This window comes from Tenrec ecaudatus, chromosome 9, assembly GCF_050624435.1.
Source record: "Tenrec ecaudatus isolate mTenEca1 chromosome 9, mTenEca1.hap1, whole genome shotgun sequence".
Taxonomy (NCBI): Eukaryota; Metazoa; Chordata; class Mammalia; order Afrosoricida; family Tenrecidae; genus Tenrec; species Tenrec ecaudatus.
The window spans coordinates 53,034,331-53,060,034 of NC_134538.1; the positions used below are offsets into that span (position 1 = coordinate 53,034,331).

Genomic DNA, 25,704 nt, shown 5'->3' on the forward strand with positions numbered 1-25,704 from the left:
AGCGTTGAGAAGGTGAGCATCACAGAATGCCGGATTACTAGAACAAAGTGTTCTTGTATTGAGGGAGGACGCGAGTGGAGGCCCAATGTCCATCTGCTGCCTTAATACTTAACATATAAATATAAGTACATAGGTTCTATTTCCCTATCATTATACATAAATAAATTTATATATACACAAGCCTGTATTTAGACCTCTACAAATGTCCTTTGCCTCTGGTTCTTTCCTCTAGTCCCACTATTATGTTCCCCCTTCATTTGGGTTTCAAGAATTCCCCTTTGTTCCATTGCCCTTGATTAAGCCCTAGTAGGCATCCTATGCCCTTCTCTCCATCGATTTTAGATTACTTGTTGTTCCTTTGTCCCTGAGTTGGCTGATACTCCCCTTCCTTTCATCCGCCTCCCCCGAACCATTGGTCCCCGCTGTTTTCTCTCCAAATTGTTTATACCGCCTACCTCATCTAGATAGACATGCAGACCCGATAATAAATGCAAAAACAAGACAAAGCCAAATAAAACAATTAAGGAAGACAAAACAACAACAAAAAACAACAAAAAGGGAAAAGCTATAAATAGTTCCATGTCTGTTTGTTGACTTTTAGGAGTGGCTCATAATATACTTAAAGCTCATATTGATCACTGATCATAATTACCTATTAGTCAGAGACCAATACTTTCGGCTCAAAAAGTAATACATACCACCCCCAGCTATGGTAGCCTTGATGAGCGAATCCAACTCTTCATCCCCACGGATTGCAAGCTGCAAGTGACGCGGAGTGATACGCTTGACTTTGAGATCCTTAGAAGCATTTCCTGCCAGCTCCAGTACCTACAATGAGCATTCATGAAAAATGAAGGATGCCGTTTTAAAAAATTCAGTGTACATTCCTAACTACAGCTAAAAATATCACTAAGATAGCTGGACATGCAACATACAAAATATAGACAGAGCACACACATATATATAATGATTTTCTTTCTCATACTTCTATAATGCTCTTTACTCTCAAAAGTGTATTATTTCACTTGACCCCTTTTGTTTTTGTTCTCTGAACTAGAGGTAAAAACTTGATTTACAAGACACATCATTATATAAAAAGAAATGAAAGGGAAAATATGAAATATGATTTTAAGTTCTAAACATTAAGGTACAACTATTGGTTTCTCCCCATCTGAAGCAAAAAGGAGTAAAGTAAATCAAAGACGCATGGAAACAATTAGTCCAATGCACTAATGGACCACGCAATCCTCACCCTCCATGACCCTGAGACCAGAAGAACTAGATGGTGCACGGCTACCACTGGCAACTGCTCTGAAGGGGTCACCATGGAAGGTCCTGGATAGAATGGGGAAAAAAATATTGAACAAAACTCAAAATCAAAATAACAACCAGGTTTACTGGTCAGATAGAAGATAGAGATTGGCAGCATACTCCTGAGACTATTGGTCCTTAGTTACCCTTCAAGCCTGGATGTGAACTCAACTCCACAACCCAAATTTCAGCTAAACAATAGACACGCCTATGCAATTATTATTACCAAGGAGGCTTGCACTTCTTTGAACAATCAACCTTATGAGACCAAAAGGGCAGCATTTCCTCAGGGATAAAACTCAGAAGGCAAAAAGGAGAGCAAACACCTCCCCCGCTCCTCCCCCCCACCCCCACAGCCCATCCAGGGGAAAGAACTGAAATCATAAGGGAAGGGAGACAGTGGTCAGTGTGAGATATGAAAATAATAATTTATAATCTTCAAGGGGTCATGAGGGTGGGAGGGGGGAGAAAGAAAAGAGTAGCTGATACCAAGGGCTCAATATAAAGTAATTGTTTAGAAAAGAATGATGGCAACATGTATATATATGCCTGATACAATTTAAGTGTGGATTGTAGATTGTAGTAAGAATTGTTAAGAGCCCTCAATAAAATGCTCCCAAAAAAGGATAGAGAAGGATGAATGGAAATAGCATGCGTAGGAAGGAAGTGGCAACAGTGCTGCTACATTGTGGGGATTGCAATTAATGTCACAAAGCAAAAGGCATATGAATTTTTGAATGGAAAACCAACTTGCTCTGTAAACTTTCACTTGTATCACAATTTAATGTGAATGTATAGAAATATTCTATTTTTGTATCCATATAGTCTCTTTATCAGTGGGCCCTATAGGGCAATAAGGTTTCTACATTTATTCTATAATGGGAATTTTGAACTAGAGAAATTTCAAAGTCTCAATAAGCTATACAGTCACATTTTTCTCTGTAAACTATATTTGCACTAAGAACCTTTAATGTAAATAATATAGATAACTCCAGTTTCCTCATTTAAATAATGCAGCACTAACCCAGGCTTAATAATCAATTGGAGAGTTAAAAAACAAACAAACAAAAACCTACCAGTAATTCAGAGATGGTGTCTAGTGTGGAGTAAGACTAACATTAATATTGTTTTTAAGTTGTCCAAGTAACTAGTATAAAGTTACAGTTTAGAAGTGATTATGGTGGTAAAGTTCATGGTTTATATTTTAGTATTTTTCTACGTTAAGATTATAAATATCTGGAAAAGATGTAATGTCTAATTGTAAGCTCCACCACTGGTATGTCAGTTCATGTACTTTGGTACCTTGTGAATTGCTAGGAAGCTATGTCATTATTTTCTTCTCTCCCCCCCGCCTTCTACCAGACATTTATTGAATCATGCCAGCCAGTCTACTGGAACTGGGTTATCTAGTAAGCTAGGATGATTACCTTGGCCCAGCTCATTTACATGACCTATGGAATCTCTTCCACAGTGTAATTAAAATTAAAACCTTGATTTGTGGAAAGGAATAGGTCCTGGAAATGGTAAAATTACATGAAAGTAATCCTGGGGGCAAGTTCTATAGTTAACCAGCAAAATAAAACTTTACTTTGTTAAATGCTTTCACTCACTAGGGACTGGTGGGGGGTGGCAGGATATTAACAGTTGAAGGAGATGTTCTCGATGATGAGCCTGTCTGTGAAGTCAATTTTGACAGTGTGGTTTTACAGAAAGTTCTATTTTATATATAAGTCTGTTGCTATAGCATATGCAAAAATACAAATCTGCCCATATTTTGCTTAAGCCTGTAAATCTGTGGATACTTTCATTCACTGCTGACTTTAAAACTCTTGGTAGGTCCTGGGTACTCCCTTACTTGAAGATTCCTAATACTCATTTATCATGTAAAAGGCTCTGAGAAGTCCTGCAGTAAAGCATTCTGGGTAGCTAACTCCCCAGTACCTACCATACTATGGTCAAACTACTGTGGTCCAAAGCTAATTTCAAGAAAAATGAGTGTGAGGAAATTAAAATGAGGGGAAATGGAACGCAGGCAGCCTCCAACTTGGCCACTAAGGATTCCCTGATGCCAGAGCTGGCCAGAGGCATTTCTCAAAGTGAGGTCTGGTTGTCACCACATCTGCCTCTGAGCTTCCTTTTAGGTGATACTTGATCAAGCCAGCTTATCTTTGTGGTGGCACCTCTGATGCTGAAAGACCTGCCCTCTGCCTGAAGGCTTCTCCGCACTTGTGACACTCATAGGGTCTTTCTTCATTGTGGATTCTCACATGTTGAACAAGGTGTGAGTTTAATAGGAAGGATTTCTGGCATACATTACACTTGAAAGGTCTTTCTCCAGTGTGAATCCTATGCTGTCGAATCAGGCCTGAGGTCAAACTGAAGACTCTTCCACACTGGTTACACTGAAGACCTTTTGAGTGGCTGTGGATTCTCTGATGATGGGTAAGGAGCAGGGCCTGACTAAAAGTTTTTCCACACTCCTTGCACTCACAGGGCTCCTGCTGACTGTGAACTCTGATGGCGATTAAGGTGAGAGCTGCGCCTAAAATTCCTCCCACGATGGATACACAGATAAGGCTTCTCTCCAGTATGGACTCTGAGATGTTCACAAAGGCCAGCATTCTGGCTGAAGACTTTCTCACACTCACTACACCGATATGGCTTCTGACCAAGGTGGGTTTTCTGATGTCTGATAAGGTGGGAGCTCCTCTGGAAGGCTTTCCCACACTCAAGACACTGATGACCTTTTTCTTTAGACTGGATTTTCTGTTGTTCAGCAGGACTAGAGCCCTGCCACACTGTGAACTCACAGAGCTTGTCTCCCAAGTGCATGCCCTCGTGTTTAATCAGGTCTGAGTACTGAGCATATATAGTCAATCTTCTCCTGGGGCTTCATCTGCTGACTTTCCCAGCCAGAGTCCTCATAATGAGTCTCCACAGGTTCAGATCTGTCCCCAGATGACTGCACTCGTCTGCAAGAGTCTGTCTCAATGATCAGCTTCTCCTTTTCAGTCTCCTCATCCTTCTCGTTGTCGGGCTCTGAAACTTCACACCTGGGCTAACCCCGCTGCTCCTGCCCTGTTTTGAAGGGCTCCATCTTCAACATGAGCCTTTTTGTTTCTCTGCTTGGCCTGAGTCCTTTTGCTCCATTTCTTCAAGCTCTGGCTCTAGATCCTTCAGCACAGCCACCACGTCCTCCCCGCTTCCACGCATGGGCCTGCAGCTCCTCGGGCAGCAATGGTCAGGAACTGTTCCAGCACCAGCAACTCCAGGATCTCCTCCTTGGTGTGGATGTCAGGTCGCAGCCACTGATGGCAGAGCTCCCGGAGCTGGTTCGGTGCTTCTAGAGGTCCCGTGGTCTCTTCGTAGCACAGCTGTCTGAATCGTTTGCGCAACTGCTCCTGTCCAAGGCCTTTGCTGTTTCATTGCAATTTGAATCTCTGCTCCCAAGTAGAGGAGTGGTCTTCTTTGACTGCCGGAAGCCCTTTCTTCAGATTCAGGGCAACTGTGGAATGAGCACTTATTACTACTGTCACCATCCTAACCTTCAAATGATCGGTTTTGGAAAGTGTTGGTTGGAATGTCTCCTCAGGGATACTCCCTGCAAGGGCCCACATCAGGAACAATTGCTCTCAAAGGCAATCTTAGCACAGCGCTCAATGCCAGCTACGTCTTACCAGCCCTCTTTGGTCTCCGTCATTGGTATTTTCAAATACCAGTAGGGTCACCCAAAATGAACAAGTTTCAGCTAAGCTTCCAGACCAAGAAGACAGAATGGGCTCGACACTTCAGAGGAATTAGCCACAAAAGTTATAAAACAGAGTGCCAAAAGATGAACCCATCAGGTCAGAAAACCAAACCCAAATTATCATTAAATCTATGCTGACTAAAAGGACAGGGTAGACCTCCCCTTGTGAGGAGGTCTATTTATGGGAGTAGTAGCCGCTTATGGTTTTGAATGGCTAATCTTGTGGATCACAGCCCAATGCATAACTACGACATCAAGGCACTCAAAATATGGCTACCTTCTCAAAGTACCATGCTCGTGATGATGAAGATAAAGTCTTCAGCAGCTTCATTTACTGAGAAGTATGAGTCAAAATGAGACCTACAACACAAAGTAGATGGAATAAAGCCTTGTGAACCTTCACTTGTTGATGGGGCAAAAATCAAAATGAGAAGAAATGGCCGCAAACATTTATTAATAACCGAAACGGTACCAAGTATGAAACTAGGAAAATTGGAAGTCGTCAAAAATGACATGGAATACATAAAAATCATCAACTCAGGCATTAGTGAGCTAAAATGGACTGGTGTTGGCCATTTTAAATGAGGCAGTCCTATGGTTTATTATATGGGGAATGACAGATTCAAGAGGAAAGCCAATTGCCTTCATCATCAAAAAGGACATTTAAAGATTTATCTTGAATATATACTGTCAGTGATAGGACCTATTACTCAAGTTATGCACCAACTAATGAAGTTTGTGAAGAAGAAATTGAAGAATTTTACCAACGTCTTCAGTCTGAAATTGATCAAACATGAAATCAAGATGCATTGGTAGAAGGGAAAGAGCACTTTGATACCGATTGTGGTAGCATTCGTAAAATACTGCGTGATGTGATTGAACTATGGAATGATATACTATCTGTATTAGTTTTCAATAAAAAGGTTTTGGAAAAAAATGCATTATAAATATTAGTGATTAGAACGCACAAGTTGGAAACAAAGAGGAAGAAATAGTAGTTTGAAAATATGGCCTTAGTAAGCGGCCATCTAGCTCAGATGCAACAAAGCCCACATGGAAGAACACACCAGCCTGTGTGATCACGAGGTTCCGAAGGGATCAGTTATCAGGCATCAAAGAACAAAAAAATCATATCATTGGGTGCACACCTCCATGAAACAATCGCTGAAGCCAAACGGGTGCATAAGCATATGTGGCGAAGGAAGCTGATGGTGCCTGGCTATCAAAAGGTATTGCGTCTGGGGTCTTAAAGGCTTGAAGGTAAACAAGTGGCCATCTAGCTCAGAAGCAACAAAGCCCACATGGAAGAAGCACACCAGCCTGTGCGATCACGAGGTGTTGAAGGGATCAGGTATAAGGCATCATCAGAACAAAAAAATCTTATCATAGTGAATGAAGGGGGAAGTGCAGAGTGGCGACCCAAAGCCCATTTGTCAGCCACTGGAGATCCCCTTGCAGAGGCGTCTAGGGGAGGAGATGAGTCAGTCAGGGTGCGATGTAGCACCAATGAAGAATACAGCTTTCCTCTAGTTTCTAAATGCTCCCCCACCGCCCACTATCATGATCCGAATTCTACCTTGCAAGTCTAGCTAGACCAGAGGATGTACACTGGTGCAGATAGGAACTGGAAACACCGGGAATCCAGGGTGGATGATCCCTTCAGGACCGGTGGTGTGAGTGGCGATACTGGGAGGGTAGAGGGTGAGTGGGTTGGAAAGAGGGAACCGATTACAAGGATCTACATGTGACCTCCTCCCAGGGGGATGGACAACAGAAAAGGGGGTGAAGTGAGACATCGGACAGGGCAAGATATGACAAAATAATAATTTATAAATTATCAAGGGTCATGAGGGAGGGGGGAACAGAGAGAGAGGGGAAAAACAAGAGGACCCGATGCCAAGGGCTTAAGTGGAGAGCAAATGCTTTGAAAATGATAAGGGCAATGAAATGTACAGATGTGCTTTACACAATTGATGTATGTATGGATTGTGATAACAGTTGGATGAGCCCCTAATAAAACATTAAAAAAAAAGAAAAGTAACAGAAATTAAGCAAGGGATCACAGGATAGAAATTTGTAAGACCAATAACTACTTGTTCAGAGCAAATGTCTTTTTTAAACCACACATGGATTTCTCCATATAGAATACACAAAAATAAAATTAACTACATCTGTGGGAAGACACAAAGGAATTCAGTATCAGCAACTAAAACAAGGTCAGCAGCCAACTGTGGAAAGGACCATCAATTGTTCATATCCAAGTTCAAGCTGAAGAAAATGTAAACAAGTCCGTGAGAGCCCCCAAATGACTTTGAGTATGTATTACCTGGATTTCACCAACATTTCAAGCACAAATATAACACACTGAACACTAATGACAGAAGACCTGACGACTTGTGTGATGACATTAAGAACATCATTCATGAAGAAAGCAAAAGGTCATTAGTAAGACCAGGAAGAAAGAAAAGCTCCAAGTGAATGTCAAAAGAGACTCTGAAACTTGCTCTTAATTTAAAGTGACCAGACATCCCGGTTTTTAACAAATTTTCCCACGTCCTGCGGCATTTTAAAAAAGTCCCAATTTTTGGAAAGAATACACAAGCTAGGGTATACGGTGTGTGGCTGCCATGTGGCTATTTTGCCAGAATATGAGTTTTATCAATGGTGTCCCACTGGTGTCCTGCTTTACCAATGTTGAAATCTGGCCACCTTATAAATTGTAAAGTAGCTTTAGCAAATGGGAATAAAAGATGGGCCAAAGAGCTAAAGGAAAATTTCAAAGGGTAGACCAAAGAGACAAAACAAAGCTCCCTGCCATCCAGTCAATGCCTGGAAGGAGTATCACTGCCCCCATGGGCTTCTGAGACCACCACCCTTTGTAGGAATAGAAAGCCTGGCTGGTTGGTGGTTTTGAGCTGCCGACCTAGTGGCTAGCAGTTCAATGAATAATACCACTAGGCCACTAGAGCTCCTAGAGAAGACAAAGTAAAATATTATAATGAAATGTTCAAAGATGAAGTAAGATATTATAATGAAACGCACAAAGTTAGAAAACCAAAAGAATATGCTCACTTATCTTAAACTGAAAGAACTGAAGGAAAAATTCAAGCCTTAATTTGAATACTGAATGATGCAGGAAATATCAAAAGAAAATGGAGATACAACCAATGTGGAAAGCAATATGGCGCTCCCTAAAATATCTGGAAATAAAAATGCCATATGTAAGTGGAGAGCAAATGCTTTGAGAATGATTGGGGCAGGGAATGTATGGATGTGCTTTATACAATTGATGTATATATATGTATGGATTGTGATAAGAGTTGTATGAGCACCTAATAAAATGTTTTTAAAAAAATGCCATATGAAGTAGCAACCCTTTGCTGGGCAGATATGGCAAAGAAGTAAAAGATAGAATACGAGTAGACATATGATCTCCCATGTTCACTGCAGCATAGTTCACAAAAAGCAAAACACTGGAAACAGCACAAATGTCCACCAGTAAAAGGACAGATAATGAAACTCTAGTAAAGACACAATGGGATACTACCCTAAAAACATCAATGAAACAACTCTACACTGCCCGGTAAGGTTGTTGTCAGTATTGACTTGATCGTTGGCAATGAGTTTGTTTTTTTAAAACATACATCTTAAACTACTTGTATAAAGGAGCCCTCACCTTAGCTGGGATCAGTTTCTCATGATAGGGGTAAATCATTCAATTGCTGCCCAACAACATTGTACTAAGGTCACCCCAAGTCAACAGATACTTCTACAAGAGTAATAATCAAACTTTACTGGAAATTCATGTCTAGATGGGGGGCATATATGTCTGAGAGAAGGCGCTTACATTTCTGTTGGATAAACTCTGAGCAACCTCCCCTAAGGAAAGACTTAACAATACATACAAGGACCCCTCAAAGGGAAAATGCATATGGCACTATGTTCTTAAGTGGACCCCTTTGATCTAGTTTCTGTCTACCCCTTGGCGACCCAGGCATGTGCTACAGACTACTGGTACTTTAGACTGTCATTTCAAGATACACATCCTTCATAGGCCACACCAGGATTCCCTGTGGAAACCCCACCAAGAGAAATGAGCTTTAACTTAAATTCATCTACAGCACTTAAGGAACCAGCATGCCCTCTTGGACTTAAGACTAAAACGCCTTAGTGTGAGAAGCAGATGCTATGCCATGGCTATGAAACTGGCAGTCTTTGAACTGTAGTTTGGATCTCTTACTTTAAGGGTGCCCAATGAATGGTGGCCTGAAACTACCATTTATTTACTATTTTAATGCCCTCTTTGCTTTCTTATGGCATGTGTTAAGCCTGGTAGGCATTGTTCTGCCTCTGTAAATGAACTACTTAAAGTTCTATCGCTAACTCCCACCGTTCCTGCAAATCGTGTCTCTAAGAATTTAATTGTACAAGTCAGTATTTCATGTACTGCAGCCAGAAGTTGGTCTATACTTGTATAATTTCCTTGTCTTAATAATTAAAAATTCTGTACCACCGGATAAATTAATGACACTACCAGTAGAATTTATGCCCCAGGGGGATGGATGATTTCTAATGTTCTCTATGAAAAAATGTTAATGATGTCTCGTGAACTAGAGACAACTATCTCTGGGTTTTAAAGCAGCCGTCTAAGTGAGGAGTCAAGTGTACATGGAAGGAGCACACCAACCTGTGTGAACCAAGGATCATAAATAATAAAATCCAAATCCATAGGAGAATGGTTATCAGAGTTTAAATTGTGAACACCTGTTTGCAGAAGTCTTTGGTGACAGTGAAAGCCCCAAATCCATTTCATGGGTCCAAATATAGATTAAGCCTCTGGTGAATACCCTCTAAACACAGTCCAGGGATGCGAGGGACTTGTTATCCAACAGAGATCATCATAAAGTTGATTCTGGCAGATGTAGCTAAAATGTAATACTTTATTTTTTTGAAACTGATTGGCACTTTATTAATCAAAATGTAGTACCTTATCATCTCATCTCTTTCAACCCATGTTAAAGTTGTTCAGTTTTTAATATTTTAATCTTGTTTTATTATTCATTTTATTGGAAGCTCTTACAGATACATAATTCAATTAGATCAAACATAATTGCACAATCGCTACCACCTCCAATTAAAAAACCCTTTCTTCTAGAAATCTTTGAAATTAGCTTCTCTTTTTATCTCCTCCCTCTTCTACCCCACCCCCAGGAGCCCTTAGTATTTATTTATTTTTCACACACTTTCTATTGTATCATTTATTCACATTTAAAAACTCCCACATTCCTTTACAACAAGCTGTGAATGGAACATTTTACAGTTTATTTAAAATTTAAGGAAAACAAACATTTCTCACACTAATATCTGGTTTTTATTTTGTATTTTTAAGGAAATATTAAGTTAAAGAGACCTGCAAAAAAATTTAAAAGGTTCCCAGCAATGATTATCTCTGATATGAAAATTAAAACAATTTTATATAAAAGGCTAAAACTCAAGGATGGAGTTCTAGATTTTCTTTAAAAAAGTCTCGATTTGTCACATCAAGAAAGCTAGACAAGGAAGCTCAGCGTGCTGGCACCTCAGTCGTCCTCAGAACCACTGTCTCTCCTCACGGGCCCCGAGCAGCGCACTGAAGACAGGAGCACGTCTTCTACCTGTTTCTTGGGGTTTTCTTCCAGGTCTGTCTTGATTGCTCCAGACTCGGCCAATTTCCACTCCAACTCATCTCTTGTCAGGTTCATGCCACCAAACACCAGAGGTCCAATAAATTGAGCCTCGATATTTCCTTCGAGATAAACAAATATCGTGGGCAGATTCCTATCAGGATAATTGGGTATGCAGGTTGTTGAAATGGCTTTGATAAATTTAACATCTGGAAACTTCCTTGCAAGTCCACTTAAGTGTTGATTTATCAGAGCACAGAGGGGAATCCCTTGTTTGTAAAGGTGCAAGATTACCCATATGCCCTCACCAGCTTTGGTTACTTCCTGAACATAATCCTTTCCCGAGATCTCCAAATTTATTCTTCAGTTTAGTTGATTTTCCACTCAGCCAGTCTCTGCTGCCTGTACATTTCGATAGCGCGTTCATCCTCCTCGTTAAATTCATCTTCATTCTCCTCCAGCTCTTCCAAAGTCATATCTTTATACGTTTTCACAACTGACTGCTGAAAGAGTCGCTGCTCCTCCTCTTCGGCTTCCTTTTCTAATTCTTTGGCATTTTCCTTTGAGGGCAAAATGCCCTTTTTGCGTAGGATGTCATTCCACTCGGTGTCTGCGTTGGGGTCCTGCATCTTGTTCGCAATCGCTCACGCCAGCCCACCGGCGCGCCCCCCGCCCCGCAGCGACCTCCCGCGGCAGTATTTATTATTTTTAATATATATAAGGCTTAGAAAAATCTTAGAAAAATACTCCACTGGGCAAAGTTTTCGTAGTACACATTTTTTCATGCTAGGTTACATCGAGCAACTTGCTTTGAGGTTGGCCCAGTGGTGTCACCTAGGAAGGTTCTCTCTGGTTACAAGGAATTTTTTTGTAAAAGCAGTTTCGCTCAAACCTCATTTTTTATGATGGCCGATTTAAGAGGAGAGAGAACATGTGGCTCTTAAAATTTTGTTTCCTGCTTGAGGAAAGATACCGCAGAAAGTGCTGTGATATTGAACACAGCTTACAGGACAGTGCTATGGGAAAAACTCAAGTGTGGAGTGGATTTCTCATTTCTAGAAAGGTAAAATGTCGACTGATGACAAACCTCATTCTGGAGGTCCATCAACTTCCCAAATGGATGAAAATGTCGACTGGTAGTACATTTGGAGTTCGTTCCACCAGCTCAGACTGTTAATCAGGCTTTCTATTTAGAGGTTCTGAAAAGAAAGCATAACAGTGTATGGCAAAAAAGGCCCGATTTGAGGCAGACTGGAGACTGGTTTTGCCATCACAATAATGCACCTACTCATGCAGCCATCTCAGTGCACCAGTTTTTGGCAAAAAACAGTAAGCCTGTGCACCTTAATCATTTGTCCGGCTCTATGCAACTTCTTTTTGTTACCACAAACGAAGAAGAGCACAAAGAACAGCAACTGGATGATGTAAAAGAGGTGAAGAAGAAAAAAAGAGGGAAGTGCACTCAAGCTATCCAAAGATATGAGTTTGTATAAAGGCCAACAAACAAGACTTTGAACTGTTTATAGGTTTTCCCATTTTTTTCAGTGACTTTCTTTTTGTTGTTGTTTTGTTGATTTTTACTTCCTTTCTTGTTCTGTTTGGCTTTGCCTGGTTTTTGCACTTATTAATGTCTCTGCATGTCTACCTAGAAAAGATAGGAGGGATAACAATTTGGAGATGATAAAAATGGGACCAATGGTTCTGGGGAGATATGGGAGAAGGGAAGGTGGGAGAAAGGAAGGGGAGGGGGAACCAACCTAGGGACAAGGGAACAAGTGAACTAAAATCAATGGAGAGAAGAGTGTAGGATGCCTAGTGGCCCTTAATCAAGGGCAATGTAGCAGTGAGGAATTACTAAACCCGAATGAAGGCCGAACATGATGGTGGGGCAAGAGGAAAGTAAAAGGAAATAGAGGACAGAACCAGGAGGCAAAAGACATTTATAGAGGTCTAAATACAGGCATGTACATATGTAAATATATATATATATATATAAAATGAGGTGAATAGAACGATGTACTCCTATCTATACATTAAGAATTAAGGCAGCAGACAGACTTTGGGCCTCAACTCAAGTACTCCTTCAACACAAGAACACTTTGTTCTAACAATCTGGCATTCTGTGATGCTCACCTTCACTAACATGATCGCTGAAGCCAAAATCGGTGCATAAGCAAATGTGGCGAAGAAAGCTGATGGTGCCCAGCTATCAAAAGATATAGCGCCTGGGGTCTTAAAGGCTTGAAGGTAAACAAGCGGCCATCTAGCTCAGAAGCAACAAAGCCCACGTGGAAGAAGCACACCAGCCTGTGCGATCACGAGGTGTCAAAGGGATCAGGTATCAGGCATCGCCAGAACAAAAATCGTATCATATTGAATGAGAGGGAAAGTGCAGAGTGGAGACCCAAAGCCCATTTGTAGGCCACTGGACATCCCCTTACAGAAGGGTTTCGGGGAGGAGACAAGCCAGTCAGGGTGTGATGTAGCAATGATGAAACATACAACTCTTCTCTAGTTCCTAAATGCTTCACCCCGCACTATCATGATCCCAATTCTACCTTACAAATCTGGCTAGACCAGAGGATGTACACTGGTAAATAGGAACTGGAAACACAGGGAATCCAGGGCAGATGATACCTTCAGGACCATGGGTATGAGTGGCAATACTGGGAGGGTGGGTTGGAAAGAGGGAACCGATTAAAAGGATCTACATGGACCTCCTCCCTGGGGGACGGACAACAGAAATGTGGGTGAAGGGAGATGTCAGACAGGGCAAGATATGACAAAATAATAATTTATAAATTATCAAGGGTTCATGAGGGAGGGGAGAGTGGGGAGGGAAAAAAATGAGGAGCTGATACCAGGGGCTTAGTTGGACAGCAAATGTTTTGAGAATGATGAGGGCAATGAATGTACAAATGTACTTTACACAATTGATGTATGTATGGATTGTGATAAGAGTTGTATGAGCCCCTAATAAATGATAAAAAAATAAAAAAGATGGAAAGAATATAGTTACTGTACCAATAAGAATTGGTCTATATTCAACCATTTTAAGATAGCATATGAGCAAGAGCCAATGGTACTGAAGGAAAAAGTTCAAGTTACACTGAAGGGATTAGCCAAAATCAAGGCTCAAGGAATTGACAGAACTAATATATTTCAACAAGCAAAAAAAAAAAAAAAAAATTCAACAAGCTGTGGAAGCACTCACTTGTCTATGCCAGCAAACTTGGAAAACCGCTACATGGTCAAATGATTAGAAGAGATCCATATCTGTACACATTCCAAAGAAAGGTGACTCAACAGACTGCTCAAATTATGTAACAGTATCATTGATATCACATCAGGTAAAATTTTTGTTAAAGATCATCCAACAGTTGTAGCAGTACGTTGACAGGGAGCGGCCAGAGTGTCACGTCAGGTTAAGAGGACCTGAAACAGGGGCTATCATGTGGATCTTGGCTTAAATGCAGAGAATGCCAGAAAAATGTTTGTGTTTTACTATGTATTCATGCAAAGGCATTCAACTGTCTGGGTTATTATAAACTATAGCTTTGGGAAGAACAGGAATTCCAAAACACTTAATTATGCTCATGTGGAACCTGTACAACTGAAGAGGCAGTTGTAGAAACAGAAAAAGGGATATGGTTTAAAAATATGGGTTCATAAATGGATGTATTCTCTCACCATTCTTGTTCAATCTGTATGTTGAGCCATTCATCAGAAAAATTGGATATTAAGAATGTGGCATCTGAATTGGAGGAAGGCTTATGAACAACCTATGATATGCAAATGACACAACTTTGCTTACTGAAAAGTGAGGAGGACTTGAAGCACTTGCTGATGACGATCAAGGATTGCAGTTTTCAGTATGGATTACAACTCAAGGTAACAAAAACCAAAATCCTCACAACTGGGTAAATGGTTAACACCATGATTAATGGAGAAATGATTGAAGTTTGCCAAGGATTTTCTTGCTTGGATACCCAATCAAAGCACACAGAAGCAGCAGTCAAGAGATCAAATGACACAGTAGGTAAATCTACTGCAAAAGATCTCTTTAAAGTGTTGAAAAGCAAGGATGTTACTGGAGGACTAAGATGGGCTTCTGGCACTATTTTCAATTGCTTTATATATCTGTGAATGTGGGTACTGAAGAGGGAAGAAGAAATAATGCGTCTGAATTTTGGTGCTGGTCAGGAATATCGAAGATACCGTGGACTGCAAAAGAGCAACAAATCTGTTTTGCAAGCAATACTGCCAGAATGCTCCTTAGAGGTAAGGATGGTGAGACTTGGTCACATATTCTCTGGACACGTTATCAGGAGCTCTGCAAGGGACATAATGCTTGATAGAGGGACAGTGCAATAGAGGAAGACTATTTACACGTGGATTGACATAGTGGCTGCAACATAAGAACAATTATGAAATGGAGCAGGATCGGGCAGTGTTTCATTCAGGTGTGCAACAGAGCCTATGAATTAGAGCCAATTTGACGGCATCTAACAATCGTTAGCCTGCAAAATTTGGGTAACAATTCTAACATATAAAGAATATCTCCTGTGAAGTTAGCATCGTATCGATAGAAACTTAAAAATCAAATACTAACAGTTGAAGCTCAAGAGACATTTGTGAGATCTACACAGGAAATAAACCTCTGGTGACTTCCCTCTATCTATAAAGGAGGGATGGGAATAAATCAGTTACTAAACAGAGAGTATTGGAGAGGTGATTATAGGACATCAAAATGATAAACATGACTCGAACAGTTAAAACTTTGTCACTTGATCCTCCCTCTGATGCATGTTGGGCCTGATCTCATTTTCAACATTTTCTGTGGCTTCTTTTTTTCATATTGGGGTTTATTTCTGATGTATTTTGTCACTGTGGGTATCCATCTTGATTTTTGTTATCTGTTTTTCTGTATATGAAACCCAGGATTGATGGAGACACACAGGATAAGGGTTCCTGGGGTACACAGTTGGGAGAGGGGGGAAAAGGAGCTGTTATCACAGAGTTCTGGAAGAGAAAGTTTTGAAACTGATTGTGAGATCAACTATACAACAATGGGTGATGTGATTGAAAACTAAAGAATATGCTATCTATATTAGCTCACAATAAAATGGTTTAGAAAAAAATAAAATTCAAATACTACACCTCAAAAGCAGTTAACCAAATTACATATATTTCTTTTAAAAGTCTGCATTTAAATAAATAAAATTGGCTTTAGATTATTAAGGGAGAAACCCCACACCAAATCTGCTATTATTCCTACTCATAGAGACCATTTACATAGGGTTTCCAACACTATACATCTTTATGGGAGCTGATGACATCCATGTATAGTCCAAAGACAGCTGGTGGGTTCTAACTGATCTGTGGTTAGCAACACCACCACTAGAGTTCCTGAGTCGGAGGAAAAGAGGGGTGGGGGTGTGGGGAGAATGCAACCAATCCTACAGTGTTCACTCATCCTGGTCCTCATATACTGGAAAACATACAAATAAGATATTAAAAAAACAATAACAACAACAACAAAATAAACCAGAGGGGGGGGAATCTAATTGAGAAAAAGCAGGGAGTATTAAAAACGAAAACATACTTAAAATGGGCCCAAAGGGAGAACAAATGATCAGTTACCCTATTGTAACCTAGTTACATGTGCCACGATCGTGTCTACGATAGTCTCTGTCTGACAGCAAGGCTGTTCACACCCCTCCACTATGGTCAGAGGCTTCATCAAGCAGGAACCCTCAAGATGGGTTTTAGGTTTCCATTGGCATTAGTTGCCTTCTTCAAATTTGGTGCTCACACTTTAAGCTGATACCATTCCTTCCTTTGGCTGATTTTTATTACTCATCATCCTTGGATCACACAGACTGCTGTGCTTCTTCCATGAACACTTTGTTGCTGTGGTTTCTTCACCAAACTTGGTGTAGCAACCACGTCTTTAATGATCTTTTCATGAGGAAGAGCACTGAGTAGGGCCATGTCATAAGTTTGTTCCTACTCTGGGGCTAGAACACTTAATTCAAACTCAGAACCTTCATATATCTATGATTTGCGTAAGTCTTTCGTTCACTTTAGAGGTCTCCCTATCATTCTACAGCAGAGCCGAGTCTCTTTACAGGGATAGAAAGCCTCATCTTTTGTATCTGTAATTCGATGTTATACACCCAACAGAACACACACAATTTGGTGTCTTTAATAAAATAATGGTAAGGATAACAATATAAAAAAATAGAAATTCTGCAGAGAAACTTGCAGACTATCCCTAATAATTTCCTTCCTCTCTACGGGTTAACTATTTCTGTGACCTGACTTGCTTCAAACAGAAATTATTTCCCTAGCCTGGAATGGAGTTTGAGGAGTTTCATGGTTTTCTACTCATTGTCCTTAGGAAAGGTAGGAAAGGGAAAAGTGGTAGTCCAGAATCCAAGAATTACGAACTACTGTTCAATTAATTTACCATTCTAATGTAAAACTGAGCATGAGAGGGCATTTCATACATACAACCATAGAGAAAGAAAAGTATTGAATCTTTTAAACTTTTATATTTATGATTTGTAAATCATACTGGCAAACCTTTACCCTGCCCCAAACCTTTATATGTATTAGGTTATATGTCAACTGCACAAATACTGAGATTGATTACATGAATACTACAGAGTTTAATTAGCACTACAGTATTTAAATCCTTTTACTCTCCATCAGGTCACATAAAATCCTGAATTTTGACCCTTGCTTTAACTTTGGGCATGCCTGGTTCTTTTTGACACTGGTGTTGGTTAAGACACCAAAAAGATGGAGCTAAAACCACTACCAAAGCAAATCTGCAAGAAAATATATAGTAAACGTTTTCCTCCACAAACCTCAGCTGTGAGATATTCCAAAATCGCAGCACTATACACTGCAGCAGTGGCACCAACCCTCCCATGGCTTGTGGTACGAGTCTTCAAGTGTCGGTGAATACGGCCTACTGGAAACTGAAACAGAAACTGTCTAAGTGACAAATACGATATTTTTAAAGTACAAAATACTTAAAATTTCAATAACAAAACCCTTAAAAACCTTAAAATTACATAACACAACAAAAGGTTAAACAATATGGATAAAGTACGAAATAATTAAAAACTGTGCTATATCCCAAACTGAAACTAAATCTTCAACAACTTTTCCTGGGGCTTGTGTGTTTGTTCTAGGGACTTTGATGCCGGTATTTGCGCCCCCCTGAGGACAACAAACAAGCCCGTAGAATTTTTGAATTAACTTCTACACAATATGAAGTTTCACAGTAAAGTTAAGGTAAACTATGCTACACTTTGATCAATTAGACATTTTCACATCTCACAATTATATCCACATTTGATTGATTGCTTAACATAACAGACACATGCTATTCTGAACCTCAACTACTTTCCTTCCTCAGGACTCTAAATCCACTCTTTTTTGGGTCAAATTCCATTCTTTAATCTTTAGAGATGATTTGACATCTATCATCTCATAGCTACAATTCCTTTACTTTCTAAGTAAAAGGCACTTTTTTCATTTTCAAAGTACCCCAGTTCCTTTTGGCTAAGTCCATGATTATCCCCAATATATTTCTTATGGTTCTTCCTCATTTCCCTAATTACTTCCTTTGCACTGGCTTCGTCTCTATACCTAACTTAAAATTGTTTATGTTCACTTCCAGTTATGGTTGTTATCTCCTTTCCAAAGCAAAAAAATTTAAAAGCAAATCCTAAAACTCATACTCTCTTTTAAAAAAAATCATTTTATAAGGGGCTCACACAACTCTTATCACAATCCATACATACATCAATTGTATAAAGCACATCTGTACATTCATTGCCCTCATCATTCTCAAAACATTTGCTCTCCACTTAAGCCCTTGGCATCAGCTCATTTTTTCCCTCCCTCCCCGCTCCCCTCTCCCTCAAACTCATACTCTTGTCACCTACTTTATCTAAACTAAGTTGGCTTCTGTTAAACTATACTCTTGAAGGTCAGAGGTGATATTTTAATTACCAACTGTATTAGCCACTTTTTAGATCTCATCAAGAAGAAAAAAGTATGAAAATTTGAGTTTAATTATTCTTCTTTATTGACTATGAGCTCCATAAGAGCAGGACCCATGCCTTATTCCTTTCTGCATCCTCTGGGACTGCCATGTTGTCTGACATATAAGATCTCAAAAAAGAATGATTAGGCTTTAGCAATTGCATATAATTCTAATACTGACTACTCCCTAGTCTTTTTCTATGACTCTAAAGAGTCTACCATGTCCTCTGTTCCTTTCTCATACTCTTAGGTTAGAGAGCTCATACATAACATGAACTTATCATTTTTACATAAGTATTTCAAATATTTGAAAGTTAAGACTCATATTTCCAACTTCTACACAATTTCTTATAGATGTTCTTGTAGAACTTCAATAAAAAATCAAATTTACAATTTTATAAAATTGTCCTCATTACAAAATTTTTCACTTAGGTTCTAAATTTTAGTTTGCTATCTTTGACTTGGTTTTAACTTTCCATTCAACCCTATAATTTATCCCTATATTACTTAGTACCTCCCATTAAAATTATCTCCAACATCCACCTTCCATCTCCCTCTTCAAATTAAATGCACTTCAATAAGTTCTAACTGAAAATTTACGTGGTGCCAAAAAGAAAGAAAATTTACATGGTGCCATAAAACTAGTAATGTTTGCATTAAGAATAAGTTCTCATCCTGTTTCATTTAGTCATCCTTGGATATCATCCTCTTGCTCAAAACTTTAAATGTCTTATCACTCCCAAAAGGTTAAAATCCAACTTCTTACACATGGAAGTTCTCATTCATCCAGTAAATTTCAAATTTGTAGGTTAAAGCTGCACCAATTTAAAAATATCAGAAGTCTGAAAATAGTGATTCTTGATCAGATCTTAGTCTAAAACTGAGGCTAACAGGAACATATTCAGAGAACTAAGGGATAATTTACTAACTTCAAAAATTTTTTTCACCTAAAAGTTGGCAAAGAATTACAAATAACCTTCTTTAAGAGACAAAGTACACAGCTTCCTCAATTCACTATGATACAATTTGTAAAAGAACTAGGAATATAATTCTAATCTAGAAATAGTAAATTTCAGTAGAATTAAAGAACTCAAATTAAGAATTTTAAATAACTGGCTCTTGGTTAGAAAAAGACAATGAGTGCACACCTCCATGATAGGATCGCTGAAGACAAATGGGTGCATAAGCAAATGTGGTGAAGAAAGCTGATGGTGCCCGGCTATCAAAAGAGATAGTGTCTGGGGTTTTAAAGGCTTGAAGGTGAACAAGCGGCCATCTAGCTCAGAAGCAAAAAAGCCCACATGGAAGAAGCACACCGGCCAGTGCGATCACAAGGTGCCCAAGGGACCAGGTATAAGGCATCATGCAAAAAAAAAAAAAGATATGTGTGTGTATGTATGTGTATATATGTGTATATGTATATATGTATGTATATATATGTATATATATATATCATATTAAATGAAGGGGGAAGTGCAGAGTGGAGACCCAAGGCCCAAGTGTCGACCAATGGAGATCCCCTCATAGAGGGGTTTAGGAGAGGAGATGGGTTAATTAGGGTATGAGGTAGTATCGATGAAGAACACAGCTTTCCCCCAGATCCTGGATGCTTCCTCCCCCCAACTACCATGATCCGAATTCTACCTTGCAGGGCTGGATAGGACAGAGGCTGTACACTGGTGCATATGAGGGTTGGAGGTACAGGGAATCCAGGGTGGATGATACCTTCAGGACCAAGGGTGTGAGGGACGATGCTGGGAGAGTGGAGGGTGAGTGGGTTGGAAAGGGGGAACTGATTACAAGGATCCACATGTGACCTCTTCCCTGGGAGAGGGACAGCAGAGAAGGGGGGAAGGGAGACTCCGGATAGGGCAAGATATGACAAAATAACGATGTATAAATTACCAAGGGCACATGAGGGAGGGGGGAAAAGGGGAGGGAGGGGAAAAAAAAAGAGGACCTGATGCAAGGGGCTTAAGTGGAGAGCAAATGCCTTAAGAATGATTGGGGCAGGGAATGTATGGATGTGCTTTATACAATTGATGTATGTATATGTATGGATTGTGGTAAGAGTTATATGAGTCCCTAATAAAATGTAAAAGAAGAAAAGAGAAAAAAATGATCATGGCAAAGACTGTACAGATGTGCTTTATACAATTGATGTATGTATATGTATGAACTGTGAAAAGAACTGTATGAGCCCGAATAAATTGTTAAAATAAAAAAAATTAAAAAAAAGACAATGAGGCTACTGCCTCCTCTCAGAGGCGCAGCTTCTCCATTCCTTCAAGTCCTTCACAGGCGCCCACACAGTGCCTCTGCGCAGGCGCCCACACCGTGCCTCTGTGCTCCCCAGCCAACTGCGTTCTACTCCCATGACGAGTTTCAGGCTCAGAAACTCACTGCGGCGGTTCTACCCTGTCCTATAGGGTCACTATGAATCGGACTCAACTTGATGGCAGTGGACTGGGTTCTGCGTGTAAGTGCTTCTTTGCTTTTCTAATCTTTTTTTTAAGCAAACAAAACAACAAGAACAACCAACACAACCAAATCTCTTTTATGCCTGAACCATAGAAGGATTCCGGTTGACTAGGTATATCAAACAATATACATCGATATTCTGCTGTATGTATTGGGAGCGTTCCAACTCCTTCTTTAGTCATCGTGATCCTGAGTAATTCTCTGCGGTTAAGTCAAATCTGACCATGGTGACCCTCTTGGACAGAGTAGAACTCCTCAGGGCTATATCATCTTCATGGAAGCCCCATCATTGTCCGACAAAGTAGCTGCTGGGTGGGAATCACCTAACTTTTGGTTAGTGGCTTGAGTATTTAGCTTCTGCATTGCCAGGACTCCTTGACCATAAATAAAATGAAGGTCACTTTTGAAAAAAAAAAAGAAAAAGACAATGATACATGTTTTAGCTATTAAAGTCTTGACCAATCAAGCTTATTCTTAAAAGTAGTGGGACTACAAATATGAATGGGTACCCCCCAAAATCCCAGACCCCCCAAAGCTATGTATTATTATTATTTTTTTACAAAACAACTTTATCACCTTCAAAGTACTCTCCATTACTTAACACATTTGTCAAATCTGCAATTCTATTTTTGGAAACATTTTTCAAACTCATCTGTTTGGATGGCTGACAGCACTTCCCTCTTTTTTTCTTCACTTCTTCTATGTGGTCAAATCACTGTCCTTTCATGTTCCCTCATCAGTCACAGAAACAAAAAGAAGTCACATGGAATGAGGTCAGGAGAGCAAGGTGCGTGGATCAACAGAGGCATGCTGTTGTTGTTGTTTTTTGCCAAAAACCGATATATTGAGATGGCTGCATGAGCGGATGCATTATCATGGTGACAAAACCAGTCTCCTGTCTGCTACAAATCAGGCCTTTTTTGTCACACACGTTTACACAATCTTTTCAGAACCTCTAAATAGAAAGCTTGATTAACAGTCTGATCTGGTGGAATGAACTCCAAATGCACTGTCCCCCTCACATGAATAAAACAAATGAGCATTGGGGATTTTTTTTGGGGGGGGATTCCTCGTATATTTTTGTAGTCACTGAAACATCTATGGTCATGAACTGTAACAGTAAAGAAAATAATTTCATTAACAAATGATTATAGCATGTTACCTGTAGTCCAGCTCTTTGTGAACGAGATACTGCTTTAGCCTTGGCCTTTCCACTGTCTTTTCCAGCTTTGCCCCCAGCCTAGATTTTAAAAAAGTTTCAGATTAAGAGTTGAAAACCCTATTTCAACAATATCCAGGATATAAGTCTTCTTCTAGTTTTACTTTGGTGGCTACGAAAATAAGATTATTTTCTTAAATTGCACTAAACTGAAAACCAAGTGCACCATTGTCAAGTAGATTCTGTGCACAGCAACCCTGTAGGACAGAAAGGAGGGCTTTTGAGACTATGTAATCTTCAAAGGGGCAGGCAGTCTCAGCTTTCTCCCAAGTATGGGGTGGTCATTTTGAACAGTTTTTGGTTTAGCAGCCCAATATTTACCACACTGTGCCACTCAGTCGCTTGTATTTATTATAAAGTCAACCTTAAAATACCTATATAACAATTACATTATTATAAAGTCAACCTTAAAATACCTAGATAACAACTGAAATTTCTAAATATTATCAAGTATTTCCCAAATTTTGGAATGGAGAATCTTGATCAAGTCAATACAAGCTTATGACACTTACCTAAACCATGTTATATAAGAGGGCAAAGAATATTATGCAGTCATTTCAACAAATGAGGTACTTATCCATAGACTATATTTCTAAGCCCAAAAAGCAACATATTTACTTATTTGTGTAAATATGAGATAATAGAGTATATATACAATATATACACACACACACACACACACACACACACACACACACACATATTTCTAGAAGGTCACTCAATGAGTTAGAAAATTATTTGCTAGCAAGGAACATTAAGGATTTGGTATGAAATGGAAAGTTCTAGGCATTATTTGATTATATATTGTTAACATTTTTCCCCCCACGGTAAAAAACACCACATCTAACCCTTTCAAGTCTGTCTGTCCCATAGCAAACCTGTAGAGCAGAGTAAAGCTGCCTCTCATAAAGTTTCCAGGCTGTACATCTTTATGAGGCAAATTGTTACATGTTTCTCCCATAGAACAGCTGATGGGATTCAAATCGTAACTTTTCCGTTGGTAGCTCAGTGCTCACCCACCTTACCACAAGGGATCCTTTCATGGTAAAAGACATTGTCGAAAAACAACAAAAATACATACAAGTCTCTTTGAGGATCTATAGATAGTAAGCCTCAAAATGGCAATATATTTGCACCTATTGCACAAATCTTTTCATCTATATTTGTGCTAATAAAAAACATTAAAAAGCAAAAACAGACCCACTTTAATTGATTCGACTAGGAAATAAAACATACTTTAATTTTATTATTTGTTGACAACACATACAGCAAAATGATACACCAATTAAAGTTTCTACATGTACAGTGATATTAATTACCTTCTTTGAGCTGTGTACCCATGCTTACCCTCCTCCTTTCTCCCCTATAAACTCATGGCCTACTAGTCTTCCTTTCTAATCTTTCAAGATGCCACTGTCACTTTGACCCCTTATCTCTCAAGAGCATAATGCTCAAGGAAAACATACTTTATTAAATGAGTTGGATTTAGCAAATCTTCAGGTAATATTTTTGGCTTATGGCTTATATTATTTAAGGGCAATAGTTTCAAGGTTCATCCAACCTCCTTTAGCTCCAGAAAATCTGTATTCCATGGATCCCCTTTGACCAGAATTATTCTACAGAAGCTCTTGTCCAAATGTTCAGCAAAGGTAGCTAGGCACCATCCAGTTCTTCTGGTGTTGTGGAAAAGGAGGTTGTTGTCTATGGGGGCAATTAGGCAAGAAGCCATTTTCTTTTATTCCTGACTCTTCTTCCTCTTGACCCAGGAGAATAGAGACCAACTGCTTATCCCCTTAGGTGGCCATTTGCAAGCTTTTAAGATTCTATGCATTCAAGAAATATTCAGACCATACGAATGATTAATAAAAGTCGCCAACTGCAAAACTCAGCAATTTATACTCTAAGTGCAATGCATAAAGCAATTTTAACCTCACTGTCTCAAATCTGTCATGTTTGCGGCTTTATCTATTTAGGCTTCTTAGGGTGATAGATAATCACATTTACTACATCCAATGACAATTTCTAAGTTTTAGAGACTCAATTTATTTCATATACTTTATGAGTTGAGTTGCTAACTGGTCAGCAGTTCAAAACCAGCAGCTGCTCTGGGCAAGAAAGACAGGACTTTTTACTCCCCTAAAGGTTTATAGTCTGGGAATTGCACAGAGCCAGTATTTTAAGCTTGTGTTAATACTTAGGTATTTTTAGCCTTCAGTAAACGGATGCCAAAGAAATTATAGACTAGTAATTTAAAAAATCCAGCAAGGATCATGAAAATCATCATCTTGAGCATATTAATTTATAATCTTTAATCTGTCTTAATTTGTCAGTGTTTTACTATATAAAACACTTTACTACACATTGTATAGAGATTGTATGCAATCATCCATCAGGTCTGTTCGGTTCTAAAACTTCAGCATTTTCCAATGAACATTTTGGTTCTCTTGGTTGGTCAATCTGTTTTTTGTTTGTTTTTTTAAGAATTTAAAAAAATAAAATTTTATTGGGAACTTAAAAAAAATCATTTTATTAGGGGCTCATCAACTCTGTTTAATGTTTAAGTAGAATGTCTATCAAAGAAGCCAGGGTGGCTGAGCTGCTAACTTCAAGATCAGCATTTAAGCCAACCAGATGCTCACTAGGAGAAAGATGAGACTGGTAACTCCTGTAAGCGTTGTCTCCAAAACAAACCAGGGGCAGTTCTACCCAGTCTAATAGGGTCACTATGCGTTGGAAATCCACTCCATAGTAATGGATTGACGGATGGATTATTAAATCCCACAACTTTCATATCAAGCACAAGATTAATCATCTAACACTATCTACAGCATGAGGAGCCTGGGCTTAACTTGCAAGCAGACAACGCCAGTTGCAGTTACCCATGTTAAAATAGGATGCCAATTCCAGTAAAACACTAACGTAAAGACGATTTCTTAACAGCAGTACTATCTTTACTACATTACGCCTTCTTTCTTCAACTTTAGCATGGAGCTGAAATTTATTCACTTTCTTTTTTTAAAAGTCAGTTTCGATAGAAAATTCATAGCAGTGGCCAAAGGAAATCCTGTTGCATTGTGAAAATCACTAACTGCTGAGGAATCAGCAATATATCTTACAGCAAATATTTCATGTATAACGTCGTTCCTCTTCATATTCTTTCTAGCTCCAAGAGCACGAGTACAAATTCCTCTTTCCCAAGAAATCTCCAATTTACTTCA

General features: G+C 39.3%; 1 protein-coding gene and 2 pseudogenes across 1 annotated transcript in view; all 3 read right to left on the reverse strand.

The window, feature by feature from the left end:
• The window catches only part of H2AZ2 (H2A.Z variant histone 2), a 36,671-nt gene that overhangs the window by 10,170 nt on the left and 797 nt on the right, over positions 1-25,704 (reverse strand). The window contains exons 2-4 of the mRNA XM_075558116.1: positions 22,430-22,507; positions 17,598-17,711; positions 699-828 (exon numbers count right to left, since the gene is read on the reverse strand). Coding sequence (XP_075414231.1) covers positions 699-828; positions 17,598-17,711; positions 22,430-22,507 — 322 coding nt within the window. The remainder of the gene's footprint in view (positions 1-698; positions 829-17,597; positions 17,712-22,429; positions 22,508-25,704) is intronic.
• LOC142456828 (zinc finger and SCAN domain-containing protein 26 pseudogene) lies at positions 846-5,862 on the reverse strand (annotated as a pseudogene).
• LOC142456826 (phosducin-like protein 3 pseudogene) lies at positions 10,441-11,413 on the reverse strand (annotated as a pseudogene).